Consider the following 15,630-nt stretch of genomic DNA (forward strand, 5'->3'; position numbering starts at 1 on the left):
GCTCCCTTATATACACTTACTTCTATATATAACATGAATAACCAATCGGAAGCTCAGAATGTCCCCTAGTGGCATTCTTAGCCATTTGAACATGTTTGGACACCATCTCTCTCTTTTGAAACAAGATTTCGAGGAAGTAGGTTGTGTCTTTAGTCTGCTCAAAATTTCATAATTTTTATAGGCTAAGATACAGCTTAGTTACTGAGCTTGATAAATTATAATGGAATTCTATGATATTGATATAGTAACTTATGATTTTTTGGTTATTCAACTACTGAAAATAACAGATAAAATATAAAGTTTTTTCTTAAGAAACGTGCATGAGAAAAACATTGCTTTAAAAACCTTAAGACTTAGTAAACAAAATTGATATTTTGCTTATGAAAGCATTGTAATGTTTACTGATAACCTGCCATAACAAGCACAAAATTGTTACGAGGTTGGTCTCAGGGACTGAGCCCATGCTGAAAGAGTTAAAAGGGGAGTGAATATTTTCCTGAAATGCAAAGGGTAGGTTTCAATTTATACTCTTCTTAAGAATAGGTATACCAAGGAGAGCCTTAAATGATCAAATTGTCCCATGTTGTCTGTATGTTATTCTCAAAAAATGTAGTATGCAATATTGATACACTTGTGGCATAGTAATAGACCTATGCATACTTATCAAGTTTTACTCTTTTAACAATTTTACACAGTTTTTAATGTACTTTTTTGCATTACTCACAAACTTTTCTATAAAGATAATGTTCATTCAAATTATTATATTTTGATTGTAATATACAAAAAGTGTGATCTATAAACAGTTATAATCAGTGTCTTAAACTAGAATTATTGTGTAAATAAAAGTTTAATTTCTTCCAAAGTTACTCAGATTAAACTTTATTTAATGTTGTGCTTTGGAACTGAATTCTATGAATAATAAAATATATATTCAAAAAGTTTTAATAATATGGCCTTAGATTACAGGATTCTCAAAGCTACCTTAGACTAGTGTTATTGATGCACACCTTTAATCCTTGTATATCTAATTGCATCTGGTTCAGTATTACTGTTTTGGCTCTTACTGCAAAATCACAATTTTATGTTATAAAATATTTGTTTGTACTGTTTCAAATGTTATTATCTATATTAGTGATTAGAATTGGAGGTTAGAGGTTAAAGTGGCTGGCAAATTTTGTAGTATTTATTATTTAAAAAAATAAAAACATCATACTTCATATGGTTTATTTGTAACTTTTAACAAATCTTTGAAGAGGGCTTGCATAATTTGTTGTATTTATACATTAAAGAAAATACTATTTCTCATCTCTTTTGGTGCTTGTCCAGTTGTTCTTTGAGTTGGTTCCATGTAGCCAGTTAATGTGTTATGGAAGAGCTTTTCAGATCAGTTTTACAGATAAATATTTTGGATATATCAAGAATGTGGGTTTATATTTCTTTATAAAGATTTCCTATTGTGGTTTACTGGTATTTTCACCCTGTCAAATGGTTATTTCATATAGCTGTGATGTAATTGTATAAATCATTATACTAAATATCATTTATGTAGTACTTAGCTGTAGTGCAGTACAGCTGCATATTATTACATCATTATGGTTTCAGAGCATGAGGTGTATAGTTGAATAACTGATACAAGAGTCATTAAATGTGTGATCAGTTCTAATTTTCTGTTTCACTTATCTGACGTATTATTTATTACCTTGAAAAACTTATAAATGTTAAGTAATAATAACCAAGTGCAGCAAAATGTGTGAACTAAAAATAAACATTTGCTGGACTGAAGTTCTTTGGGCTGAAGTAGTTATGGAATTCTAGTTTATGGTTACAGCAGAAAGAACTTTTCACAGAACCATCCTACAGCCATATGTAATTAAAACAAGTAGGTACTGTTCAAGTATAGTTTAGGCAGAAGATTAAAAATAAAATATATCTGTACATTTTTTCAGTAGGTACAAAAGTTGTGGGTCATTACCTTTAAGAATTGGTCACCATGTCTAGGCAACATAATGGTTCTGCTGGAGTAAGTGAACTAGAACATCTTCAGATGAAAGCTAATCAGGTCACGAATGAAGTAAGTGATTAGTCTGTAGCATTGTTTAAGGAAATGTGTATAATATATTTCATACAGAAAATAGCGGATGTCTTTTGAAATAATTCAATGGTAATTTTGCTAAAAATTGTGCTGATTAAATATAAAAATGTACAACCAATCTGATCCCTGGGATCAGAGTGTACATGCAATATGATTGTTTAGTGGGCCATTTAAAAGCATATTTTGTCATTTCATGTGTTATATCAATAACATTGCAGTGTGTTTGTTTTTAAGCAAAGGAGACTGACTGCAACGTATTTTGATGTGTATTTTTTCTTTCTACGATTAACTGTTAAGGAAATGCAGAGCATGACAGACATTTGGCTATTATGTATATATGAGATTGTTCATTGTTTAAGCAAATGTATATAATATAGTTTATACAGAAATGGTTTATTGCTTAAGCAAATCTGTATGATTTAGTTTATACAAAACTGGTTCATTAAGTAAAGCTGCTTTAAGAATTGTTGTTGAATTATTCATAACTATAGTGAAATAATTTAAAAAAAATGTTCAGTGACTAAGACCATATCATTTGTACCTAAGTAGGAAACAAAATCTACATATACTGATCACAGTTTTGTAATAACAGATTAAAGACTTGTAAAAATAGGTAAGCTAAAGTTTTAAATAAAAATATTTCTGCATTAAAACTTGTATACTTGAGACTGATTGCACCAGTGATCAGACATTGTACCTATTCTAAAAAATATTTTCTTACTGTAAAATTTGTCATTTGTAATAAAATGCTTATAATCAGTAAGAAAATTCAAAATGAAACACTTTTTAAAGGTATTACATTACATACTACACTATAGTCATTAAAAACATTTTGTAAATGTTTATCAATTATGTTTTTGATAAACTTTGAAGTTTGACTTTGATTCAGTTTTACAATATAAACGGTGTAGTTGCACAACTAGCATATGTACCTGTGCATTGCACTTTGATAGGTTTATAAAAATTGATTTTTCCAAAATATGTTAGAGGCAATTGAAAGTGTCCACTGGGCTTGATTATTTAAATAACATTTTATTTTATATGTTAGTTTTTTTTTATCAAAAAGCAATAAGTATCAAGTAATTTAGAAAAATCTCACCTAATATAAGTGTGCATCTTGAAAGCACATATAAAGAATGTGCAAAATAAGAAATCTCTCAAATGATTGATGGCAGTTGAAAACGATGAAACTGTAGTATTAATGTTTGACCAGTTACGAATATAAATAGTGTTTCTGTTTGTCTTAAATATGCTAGTAATGATTGAAAGTACATATACTGTATCTATATTTCATGTAATGAAAGAGGAAACTGCACAAATCCCATCAGTGCCTCTAGTGGCCACCATCACTATAGGCATCTATATTTAGATAACCTGGAGCTATAAAATTATGAATTTTAGAAGAAATATAACTTCTTCCTGACACATTCCAAATCCTTCCTAGTTGATTAAACCTTATTTTAACACATCCAAATGCAAAAGCCTAAGAGGAGGTCGAGAACAAATACTCAAACAATATTTCTCCAAACATAGTAGGATATTTGGAACTACATAGTTTTCTAATGGATCATTATCTAGGGGGAATGTGCTTAGATGTTTATTTTGATAAATTATTTATCAGCATAATAAAATGTCAGACCGTTAAGGCTTAGTGATGCTATATTATAAAATGTATCATATTGGAAGCAGCATATATGAATCAGCTGTTTAATGATTCAGTTTTTGTTTTGTGGCATTATTTGTTTTAGGTAAATAAATAATGGTATTCTGTGAAAATACTGAGGGGTAGTTTTGCTTCATTTGTAATATTTATCTGTTGTAAGTTCCACACCATGTTTTTTCTGTTTAGTAGTATGTGTGATTGATGTTGGTATCCATTGATTGACAACAATATATTTTATAACTATTCAAGCAAATATATAATGATTGGAAAAAGAAATTTTAAAAATAAATGATGAATTTATTGTTATATGTAAATACATTTACATAAGTAAATTTTGTTTGATTATTATGAATGTGGTGGTTATGTTAAGAATCAAAAGGAATCTTTTATGAGTAAAAATATAGAGCTTAATGAATGTATATGAGTGTACATAAACACACAGTCTCATACCTGCTATGTTGTTTAAGTTGCACGTATGAATTTATCTCAATATCCTGGAACTTTTATTTTTCACATATAATTTGTACAGTCTTCCATAAACATTCATTACTAGTTGCAACTTGTGAATGGACGAGTCTTCTAGTAATTTATGAAAATACTTTGCAGTATTATTAAAATAATAATTTAACACAAAAGTAAGGTATCAAAGAGAGAATTTTCAAAACTAATGTAATTCATGATTGCTGGTTTTCATTTTTGTTACAGTTGCTGCTATACATTTATTTACTTGTAGTAATATTTTTGTACATTTACACAGGTAAATATCTTTATTGTCATAAACAGTCTAAAAGATAATTGTTTAATTTTATAATTTTACTTTCCCTTTGTATGATTTCAGTTTTAGTGCTTTTGATATCTTTTTTTTTTTTAAACAAAATTTTCTACTTTGTCCTTCAAACTAGCTTATTTTTCTTTGTAGTTTCCACACGAGTTATTATATACAAGTAAAGAAAAAACTTTTCAAAAATGGTAGTAAATGTACAGATGGCTAATATCAATCCTTCAAAAATAATGCAAACAAGATAGTAGGAATGGTATTTAGATCATCCCTACATAATAGCAGAGGTACAGTGTAGTAGAATGTTAACAGACAAAAATAGGATAAATGAAACTCAGTTGTGATTGAATAGTTATATATATTGTTATATGTTAATTCATGATTGTGCTATCATGTAGGGATGATGCAAATGCCATCCCTACTATTTCATTTGCATTGTTGTTCAAGGATTGATATTAGCTATTCCTACATTTTGCTTCCTTTTTTTTTCACTTATTTGCTTGTTTATTTTTAATGCAGTGTTTCAATGGACACAGGAAAATTGTATTTATAACCCAGTTCTAAATACAGTTAGGTTCTAACTATAATATTGTTTATCTATTATTGGTTAGTAATTTTTGTTTCACCCTGTACTTAAGCTTTTTAAGAACACCACATATTTGTAAGAAAGCTAACTTCAAGGGGTAATGATAACATTGTTTACCTAAGAAATATGATTTTTTTAGATTACTACTAATTATTAATAATACTTATAAAAGTGGATACTCCATTTGAAACTATGTCACCTCAGTGAAATTGGTTGACATCACTGTTTTGGTTTTTGAGTTATCATGTAATAAAAAAGAAGCAGAAGAAATAAGAAGAAATTCAAACTTTTTGCCATTAAAATTTTCAGACACTTCCAGAACTTGTGACTCAGTCATTACACAGATATTGTTATAAAAGGAAACACTGTAAAGTATTGTAAAGTTCTGATGACATATTGAGGAGATATTTAAAATACCATTTTGATGAACAATCCAAGCCATGCATACTGAACAATTACTTTTAAATGGACTTTGATACTTTCTGTCCAGTGAGAATTTTATGTCATACATGTATAGTACACATGTTTGCTAAAGCTGTAGTTTTGTAACTTCAGAATTTGTTGAACACAAAATAGATATATAATAAACCTTTCATTTGAAATTTGTATGCTTTTATTAGCCCTTTGGTCTTTGTTATTAAATTTTGTTGACTAACCCAAATTAAATCCTTCAAAAAATGTGTTAAACCAGTCACAAGGAACAAAGATAAACTGTAGTTTTCCTGTATTGTTATACATTATTGTCCCTAATGCTATTGTGATACATTTTCCCTGATGCATGAACCCAAGCCTTTCTTCATGATATTAAAGTACCAGCTTTAATATACTATTATAATGTTCTTTTGTTAGTGTGTTCTTTTAAGTTATTAGATGAAAATAATTGGAAGTTCAGTACACACAAACTATAACAAATTTGTTTATTTACTCCTTTAATATTTCTACTAGCTCGAACACTTGTATAATGTTGTAAATTGTTGTATACCTATATTACAAATTACAAATGAACTTAATTAAACAAAATAACTTGATAAGCATGATTATTAACACTGATTCAAATACATAAGCACACTGATTCACTGTACAAGCTTACATACTTATTATCTTCACAATAATCTCCTGTTAACAGTCAGTTCTCTTTTTAACCAACCTCTCTCAGATTCACTGAATGTTGTATTTATAATCTACATTTGTTCTAGATATTTCAAGGACTTGCTTGATCTTAATGTTATCCTCCCTCTAACTAACCTTTAAATTACAAAATTAAAAACATAGCTTATAACACTGCCGTTTTCTGGATTATGAGGTCTCTTGGGCAATCCTAATACAAAAAATAAGACTACACTAAATTGTCCACTCACCAAGTTTGGTTGTTTTCTCTTCCAAGGCCCATGGTATACAGATGGGTTGGCATCTTGTCCTTTCTTATCACTGGTTTCCCTGTTGCTGGGAGAGTTCTTCATGGGTAAGTGATCAGGTGAATCCACTGGTGGCTCCAACTTTGATGATACTCTAGAAATATTCTTAACAGGAACTCCAGGCTCCTTTTCAGCAGGCTTAGTTTCTGCTGACAAGTTCTTCTGTGGAGTTACCCAATTGGCCATTTTCTCACCAATGTACTTCCAAACATGATCATGAAAGGTGACCTTTGGCTTTGATTGCTTATCCTTCTGGATTTGTAAACCATAACATTGATTGTTCTTTTCAGTTCAGCATTTGGATGACCTTTGGCTTGGATTTTCTGTCCCTCTGGATTCTGTAAACCCTAACATTGATTGTTCTTTTCAGTTCAGCATTTGGCTTTTCCCAGCATCTGCTTAACTTTGGAGTTTGTCCTTACAAAATGACACCTCACCTTTGCTTCTTTCCTCTTGAGTTTGCACATTCCGGCAAGAGATTTGCAAGCCACTAACCTTGTGAAAACTCCCATTTAATGAAAGCATTAATTTGTGCCACTGCTTGATGATGTCATTATTCATCAGAACCCTCCACCAATAGGAGTGCAGCACACCTTTATGTGCAATGGCTTCCTCTACTTTTGATAGTCTTACCTCCACCAAAGTGAATGACATGGATGCAGAGCAACTGGAGCAGGAAAAGAAAACTAGCAAAATCACCCTCATCTCAAACATACAGAAAAGTCTGAATATGTATTGAATTGAGGAACCAGCTATAAAAAATGGTGTGGAAGGTGAAATCTATTGAAGTGGTGTAGAGTGAGACACCAAAATCAGAAGGTGCTGGTAAAAAAGAGTCCAAATTGTCTTCTTCCTCAGCAACATTGTCAGGTTGAATAGGAGAAGAAATCACTTGGTAACCGTATGAACCTGGCTCTCTGCAAATTAAGGCCTGTAACTCCTCTGCAGATAAAGTCAAACCCGATTCCTGGGTAGTCATTTCAGTATCATTGTCGACTGTAACAGGAACTACCATAGTCAATACGTTGAATCTCAAATTCATACGAAATTCTTATATAATTTGGTAACAAGAAACAAATGCAAGAAAAATATCATTGAAACAATTGAATGCAAACACAGTAAAAGAAAACTGTTTAAAAATTGAAATGGCAAATAAGCACAATCATAAACAGTAGCCACATGCAAAAAAACATGTGTCTAAACAAAGTTGTGCGAATCAAGAAAGTGAAGATTGAACAGGAATAGCAGAGGGACCAGTATAGGTGGTGCAATACTATTGGTGGAGAATAGTCATATGATATGTTATGTTCAATAGTAGCACAAAATTGGTGAAGTATATAGACTGATATGCTCAATGAAACATTTTTAGCAATGTTTAGAGGACAGAAAGATCGAGGTAGCTTTATGTTAAGAGGTGGTAAGTACCTATTGGAAATACATTTTTAGTTTAAGAAAATGCTAACATTCATGCCTATGAATCCTTATTGATTTCCTTGGTGCTGCAGTGCACTGACATATTTTTGAGTTTCCTAAGATTTTCAATTTTTTCTAAAATTTTAAAACTTGAATTTTTACTTTATTGAATTTATCAAACTCAACATGAATTCAAAATTTAATATGAATATTTCTAAAGCTGCTGTGAGTGAAGAATGTCTGCACACAGAACAAATTAACACCATTTCTGCTGGAAGTTTTTTTTCCTGTGTAAGACATGACAGCCATCTTCCATTGTGTGGTGAGTTCATTACACAGCCAGGACTCTCTGTTCCTGTTCCTTCTACTCACTTTCCTAACCTGTTTTCGTGCCTGAAACTGATGAAGACGAAGTTGAGCACCATTTTCCACATCTAGATTTGCATTGTGAACTACTCTACATAATAAATGACACCCTCAGACTTTCTTCACCTGATTTCTTAGGAATGTAGAATTATTTTTCTTAATCCATTGACTCTTCTTGTTTCCTTTTACATAAGCCTTTCCTTGTGATTTCTTTATATTTCCCTCACATGTTATATTGGTACCTGCTACTTCTTTTCATGCTCGCTTTCTCTTTCTAATGGTTTTATGCCTCTTGCTCCTTGCCTACTGTCTCTTTTGTTCTCTTTTTTAGTCATTTGTATTTTCAATTCCTGGACTCCCAGCCTTTGGATTCACCTTCACCAGTTTGGAGGTAAAATTCATTGCCTGCTATTTCCCTTATTAGAGGTCATCCTTCCCATCTTTGTGACTTCCTTAATACTCTTCCTCGGTACATCTCCTCCCTTCACTTTATATTGGTAGCCCTTCTCTGTCCTGCTCATGACCTTTCTCGGGAGTTTACATCTCCTTTTTTGCTTCTCTGGTCCATTCCACTTCTTCTACCATTTCTCTTCTTCTCTGGTTTTGGAACCTCTCATTCATCTCCCTTCCACCTTTCTCCAGGACCTTTGTTTTATCCCTTCTCTTTCACCAGAGGATTTTGGTGGTGTCCCTGATTCCCTGATATCACAAGCTTTTTTTAGCTGCTTGCCATCAATCTTCCTTCACATCTCTGATTTTCCCAATTGTCTCAACCTCAACCCACTAGTTCTGTATCTTGTCCTAGCCCTTTTCCCACTCCCTGTCCTTTGTTTTGTATACTGTCCTCCACTTCTTGTCCCACTTTTATCTGATGTCTTACATGACAGCCTAATTGCTGGTGATCACCTGGGCGTTTTCTTCCTTTCTAATCATGAGTCCCAGCTGGTTTCCTTTCACCTCCCATCTGATCCTGCATAGCTTCAATGTCTTGGGGAGGTGATGCTGGAACTGTGAGAGAATTAATCCATCATATAGGGTCACAGCTCCTCTGGATGTTCAGTCTCACCTTTGTGTTTTACCCCTAGAGATCAGAGATTGGCATCTGATTATCAATCTCACTTCCCTCTATCATCATATCACACAATATTTGATGGTGAATTTCTCTCTCCATTGGTAATTTCAGCTAAGCCTATCTGTGACCAAAGTCTGTGTTTTGGATACCTTTCTCCACATCCCAATCAGCCTGTCCTTATGACATTTTCTTCTATTCATCCACCTGCATCACCTTTCCAGTTCTGTGCTTTTCTATTTGGTATTACGTCTGCCTTTGCATGACTTCTTCACATTCAGAGTCAGTGATCCAGTTTTGTTGAAAGAAGCTTCTCCTCACCTGTTCCCATATATAATCCTTCCAACTTCCCTTCCTCTTTATGACTCTGATCATTTGGGGTGCCCCATAAGTTTCTTAGTCCTTCCTCACCCTGACCCTGGTTGACATTCAACTGATAATTCCTTTCTACTCATCTTGGCTGTGCCCAGCCTTCGTTCATTTGCATACTAGACCTTCAATGTTTAATCACCAATTTTTACCCCTTATATTTACTTGTTACAATTGAGATAATTTCTCCTTTGGAGACCATGATTTCTCTGAAACCTCTCCTTCTACTTGCCTCACACATATGCGTCCTCTACAGTGGATGTTGCATGATCAATGGAACTTTTTCAACATCACAAATCCACCTCCCTCCTCCTCTTCTGGAGACTAGAGCTCTCTACCACCACCTCCGGTGTTCCATTACCTCATTCCAGTCTGGATCTTCACCTATTTGTGGATGCTTCTCTTTCATGGTGGGAGCATCAATGAATGATGATCTGATTTCAGGTTCTTGGTCCCTGGAGGAGTGTTCTCCACTTACTACACCTTAAGCCTTCATTAGTTTTGATCCATTTGGTCAGATTCACTGTCTTGTCTCATGTCAACTGCCATGGGGACATATTCTAAGCCCTATGGTATCTGCCTTTGTGCCCATTCCATTCAGGTGAGTTACATAACTGGTCTTGTTCCAGGTTCATTCTACTCATGAAATGGTCCCTTCACTCCAACATCCTCCACTGATTTGCTCTCAGCTTACTACTACTTAAATAAATGCTTTTGTCACACCACTTAAGACCAGTCTCTTTGGTCTCCTATATCTCATCACTCAGCCCTGGCTGTCTTATGCCCTCAGTCAGGTCTGGTGCCATCTTTTTCTGCAGGCCTTTCATCCCCTCTCCCTCCTCTGATCCAGAACAACCCTCACTGGTGATACCAACCATGGTTTCCATCATCCATCTTCTCTTGTTCAAGACCCCTTCTTTTTCCCTACATACCATCCATGCAGTGACGTAAATTCACAGGTTTTCACATGAGATTAGGTGTGAGTTTTCATAAGCCTGGAAGCTTGCAGTAGCGTAAATTCACAAGTTTTCACGTGAGGTTAGGTGTGAATTTTCATAAGCCTGGAAGCTTGCAAATCTCTTTGACAGAGCCCAGAAACACAAGAGGAAAGAAGCTATCTGTGTATAGAGGTGAGTATCTATTGGAAATACATTTTCAGGCAAGGAAAATGTTAACTTTCTTGCAGCAGGGATTGTACAACTCTATTATCTCACCTCAATGAAATCCACTCTTATCAGCATTAACCCTTTCACAATGATATTCCTTTTAAATGCTTTTCTGTGCAAGTCAATGTGTTGCATTCAAAAATTAATTAAACACCTTTAATATCAATATATGTGAATGAAATTAATATTATAATGTGTGATATGATTTGGGGTTTTATTTTATCCAAGTTTTAAGTTCTTCATTTCAAAATAAACCTTTAAAAAATGATTTAAAACTGCACATGTATTGTCACATGACCAATGAGCTATGAAAATTCTCTATATTGACACTCTGTATCTTCAGTAATACAACAGTAGTACTGTAGAGGTCTATCTAAATGATGAGATGCTTAGATAACCTTTTGACTCATTCATGTCAAAGACTGAACAAAATAGAGTTGAAACAAGCAATAATTTTTTTCAACCCCTGACAGCTACCATGCCCACCTTCAACATATTTGTTTGAATTTTATAGCCTCCATGTAGATGTGTACATAACACGTGTAAAAACATTAGAAAGAGGTCATTTTATACTTATTCATGGACTTCATCTTTATCGGGATTCGGTCCATGTTTAGGACCAGGGGATGGTTGAGTTCAGCATTTATACTATAAACTAACAAGGATTAATTTGAAATTGGTGTGCAGTTGTCATCATGGATTATATGAAATTGACTATAGTATGGTTGGATGCTTGATAGACTATAACACTTAAGGTTGTTTTTTACCTAAATGTGTTATAGTTAGAGGTACAATTTTAATTGTATTTACATCTTACTATTATATTTTACATAAATATGCATTAAAAAGGTTTAAACATTTTTTAAATGTACATCATACTTTGCTTTTGTACTAAGGCTTAAGATTTTTCACATTGAACAAAAATTTTGCCAAAGGGCTGCACATGTCTCTGAAAGAAACTGTAATATGCCTTAAGAACACCATTAACTTGTGGCAAATGAATAATAAGTGGTAAAGGACAAGAAAGGAAAATAAAATATAAAAAATTAATTTATTGTGGAAAGGAAGAAGAGATAAAATTATGCATTTCACAAAAGGAAAATCTTTAAAGATATTCTACAAAAAAATTAAAAGCTATGTATATTTTTTTATATTTCCTGATTTTAATTTTTTCATTGCATTGTGCATTGATGATAATAGCTAGTCAGTGATATGGTAAAGAAAATGAAAAATAAATATAAAAGTTTACGTTAAATAAATTTTTGATATCCTTTTAGAAGGTTCTATAGATTATGCAAATAAAATATGAAACTATAAGATGAAGAAAAGTATTTTTATACTTAAAATGAAAATCACCTTGCACTAGATTTGTTGATAGTTTGAATATGACTGACTACAAGAGAAAAATAACATATATTTAGTAAAAACACTCAATTATAAAATCATCATTATTTATGTACAAGATTTATGAATTTTTAACAAAATCTTACCAATTTTTGAGAGGATACATTAAGAAATCTCAGAGTTACTGCATGTATTGTTGTACAAGTGAAATTCGCAACTGGATTTCTGCAAATTACACAAGCCTGCTGTGAAAGGGTTAACATCATAATGACTTCTCATTTTATCTCTAGCTGGTTTAAGTCTTTCCCATGTAAAGTCATGTATGTCATTGATGGTCTTCCATAATCTCTACATATCTTGTGTAAGACTCTTTTGAGTGACTTCTCCAGACGAGAGTACAAAAGGTTCAAAGGTTCTCTCCCAGACATCAGTGATAATGGTTTATTGCTAGTAGCTTTGTTTGCTGTACGGTAACTCATCAGTAACAATTGAAGATTTTTCTCATATTGTCTGATGTTCATCCATATATATGACTAATTGATTTAACAGTGTGCAGTTGTATCTTTCCAACATGCCCAAGGATACAACACCTCTTTACAAACAAGTCTGATTTAAAGTTTTGTTCTTGATTCAGATGGAGCTCCACCAGAACACCAATTCTTGACTAGTTTACTCATAATTTTCTGTTTCCTGGTTAGAAAAAGTATGTGCTTCTGGACATTTGGTTAGATAGATACAACTATGGTGTATCTGTTTACACTGTTACTCTGTGGCAGAGGATCAAGTACAGCAACAGCAACTTTCTCCAGTGTTCCAACACAATACTGCTGTAGCTGTCCATAATTTTTCTTTCATGGACCTTTCTGTTTGCAGCAGTGTTTACTTTCTACACCAATTCTTTGCAGACCCCCAAGGTCTCAATCCAGTAGAAAAATTCTCCTACTTGATCCAGTATCATCTTAATTCCCAAGCGTTCAACCATTGACAGGTTGTTGCGATGATGGAGTGGTTCATTAATTCATAGTCTTCAGGACAATGTGTCAACATTTCATTGGTGCCATCTAGGACAGTGAATGATGTCCTGGAGTTTTTAGAACCATCTAGCTATTTGTTCTTCTTGCCAGTATCCACTCATAAGATCCAATGTTGAGAACTTTTTCAATGCAGATAAAGCATCCATGGTAAAGTAAGTGGATAGGCAACTGTCTTTGTGATTTCATTCACCTTCTGGTAGTCCATGTAACACCTTGTAGATTCACCCTTCTTCTTCACAAGTACAGTAGGTGATTCCAATAGACTAGTACGTGATTCTATCACTCCTTGTTCCCTCATGACTTTATCTCATTAAAAGCCTCAAACTGTCTTACAGGTGGAAGTTATCTAATTAACTGATGTAGAGGGCTGCATCTCCTGTGTCAGTCATGTAAGATGTTTTACTTGTTTGGCATAAGTCGTGAGCTCTGTTAGAGAATGTGTTTGATATTCTGAGATGTGTAACTGCTGGCACTGATCGGTTGTAAGACTTCCACAGATCTTATCGTACTCTTGTAAGTGAGATAGTAAACTGTCCTTATTTGTGGATTTGAAATCAAATTTCCTACATTTGGCTTCATAGGTGACTGTTTGTAATGTCCTTTGATGTGAAAGAATTACCTGTAAAGCTTCACATCTTGCAATGTTCCATCCAGGTTTGGTTTATTGTGTCCATGGCTCTTGTGATGACACCTTTATTCTTCAAACCCATGAAAGTTCTTCCAACCATTAAACCCTCAGGAAATGCTGGGTGTTTGGCTCTATTATGCTTCAGTCACTAGATGTAAATTTATTCCTAGTAGATCCTGGTATGAGTAACTCATTTCTCAGTGGTAAAATGACTGCTCTCCTTGTAGTCATGGAAAGTTTAGTCTCTGGTGTAGTAATTGTCATTTAGGGCAGAGGGATTTCCTGGTCATAGAATGTGAAGCTATTTGAAACTAGCCTATCATTATATCTATGTATCCATATGAAATCAGTTCCCAATATGTATTATTCCTTGATGACAAATATCCACACATCATGAGTCATAGAAAAGTTTTTTACAGTAAGAATAACTTCTAATTTTCCAGTTGCTGGAAGTTTATGTCACTTGCTGATTGCATCACTTTTCCTTCTTTCATTACCAAATCAGCTTGAAATATTGTAGCTGTAGAACCTGTGTCAATAAACATACTGCAAAGGTTCTCATCAATAGACCCGTTTCTTTAAATAATGAACTTTTTATTTCATTGGAGGCAGATAGGGTATTTTAATGTGAACTTTGTCTCTTAAGTACAGCTATTTTCTCTTTCCTGATGTCTGGTTTGTCCTTAATTGTTCCTTCTTGTTTGGCTTGAAGGCTCATCCTTGGAGTAGTTTATCCTTGTTGTCTTAACAACTGTTGTTTACTCTTGTCTGTAATGGCCAGGTTTCCTACACCTATAACAGTTCCCAATCTTTCTGGTATCCTTTTGGGGGGGGGGTCTGTTTCTCTACCAGCATTTGTCTACAATTCTTAGCAATATGTTCTTTCAAGTTACACTTATTGTCTTGTGGTATATACCTTCATTTCTGTGCCACTTGTTGTCTAACTAATCTATTTAGTTCTTCTAGGCAATTGTCAGTGTGATCTGATGTTTTAACATTACTCAGTCTGATGATCCCATAATGTTTAGATGGTTTCTTTAGTTGTTTATTTGGAACCTCAATAAATTATAATTCTATTACCAACTGAAGATCTTCTTTTTAAGGAGGTACACCTGCTTTGCTTCAGTCTAATTCTCATGTCCTCATCTGTTATGGTGTATATAAATTGTTCACATGCCAGCAACTCCAACATTTCATGAGGAGTGTCTGGGTAAGATAATTGGACAGTTCTTTCCACATCTTCCTGGCGTGGCATGGCCTGGTGGTTGGGGCACTCATCTCGTAATCTGCTAGTCATAGGTTCAAATCCCCATCACCAAACATGCTCACCCTTTTAGCTGTGGGGGCATTATAATGTGACAATCAATTTCACTATTTGTTGGTAAAAGAGTTGCCCAAGGGTTGGTAGTGGGTGGTGTTGACTAGCTGCCTTCTCTCTAATCTGTCACTGCTAAATTAGAGACAGCTAGTGCAGATAGCCCTCAAGTAGCTTAGCATGAAGTTCAAAACAAACAAACTAAATCGTCCATAAGTTCAGGTAAGGTATTTTCTTTCATCTGTATCCTATTCTTGAACTTTGTTCTGGATTCTGCTTTGTGGTTTGATACTTTGAACTTGTTAGATAAAATTGCTACAGATACTTGATAGTTGTTGGGACTCTCAGATGAAAGTTTATTTAATGGGCAGCATATAATAACTAGACAGAAG

At 33.7% G+C, this 15,630-nt stretch overlaps 1 protein-coding gene across 3 annotated transcripts in view; it reads left to right on the forward strand.

The window, feature by feature from the left end:
* Window positions 1–15,630, forward strand: part of LOC106457182 (synaptosomal-associated protein 25-like) — a 51,446-nt gene that overhangs the window by 5,368 nt on the left and 30,448 nt on the right. For all 3 annotated transcript variants that reach the window (XM_013916576.2, XM_022383019.1, XM_022383020.1), the window contains exon 2: window positions 1,947–2,071. In XM_013916576.2, coding sequence (XP_013772030.1) covers window positions 1,991–2,071 — 81 coding nt within the window. In that variant the 5' untranslated portion in view covers window positions 1,947–1,990. The remainder of the gene's footprint in view (window positions 1–1,946; window positions 2,072–15,630) is intronic.

Source organism: Limulus polyphemus, unplaced genomic scaffold (genome assembly GCF_000517525.1).
Source record: "Limulus polyphemus unplaced genomic scaffold, Limulus_polyphemus-2.1.2 Scaffold300, whole genome shotgun sequence".
Lineage (NCBI taxonomy): Eukaryota > Metazoa > Arthropoda > Merostomata > Xiphosura > Limulidae > Limulus > Limulus polyphemus.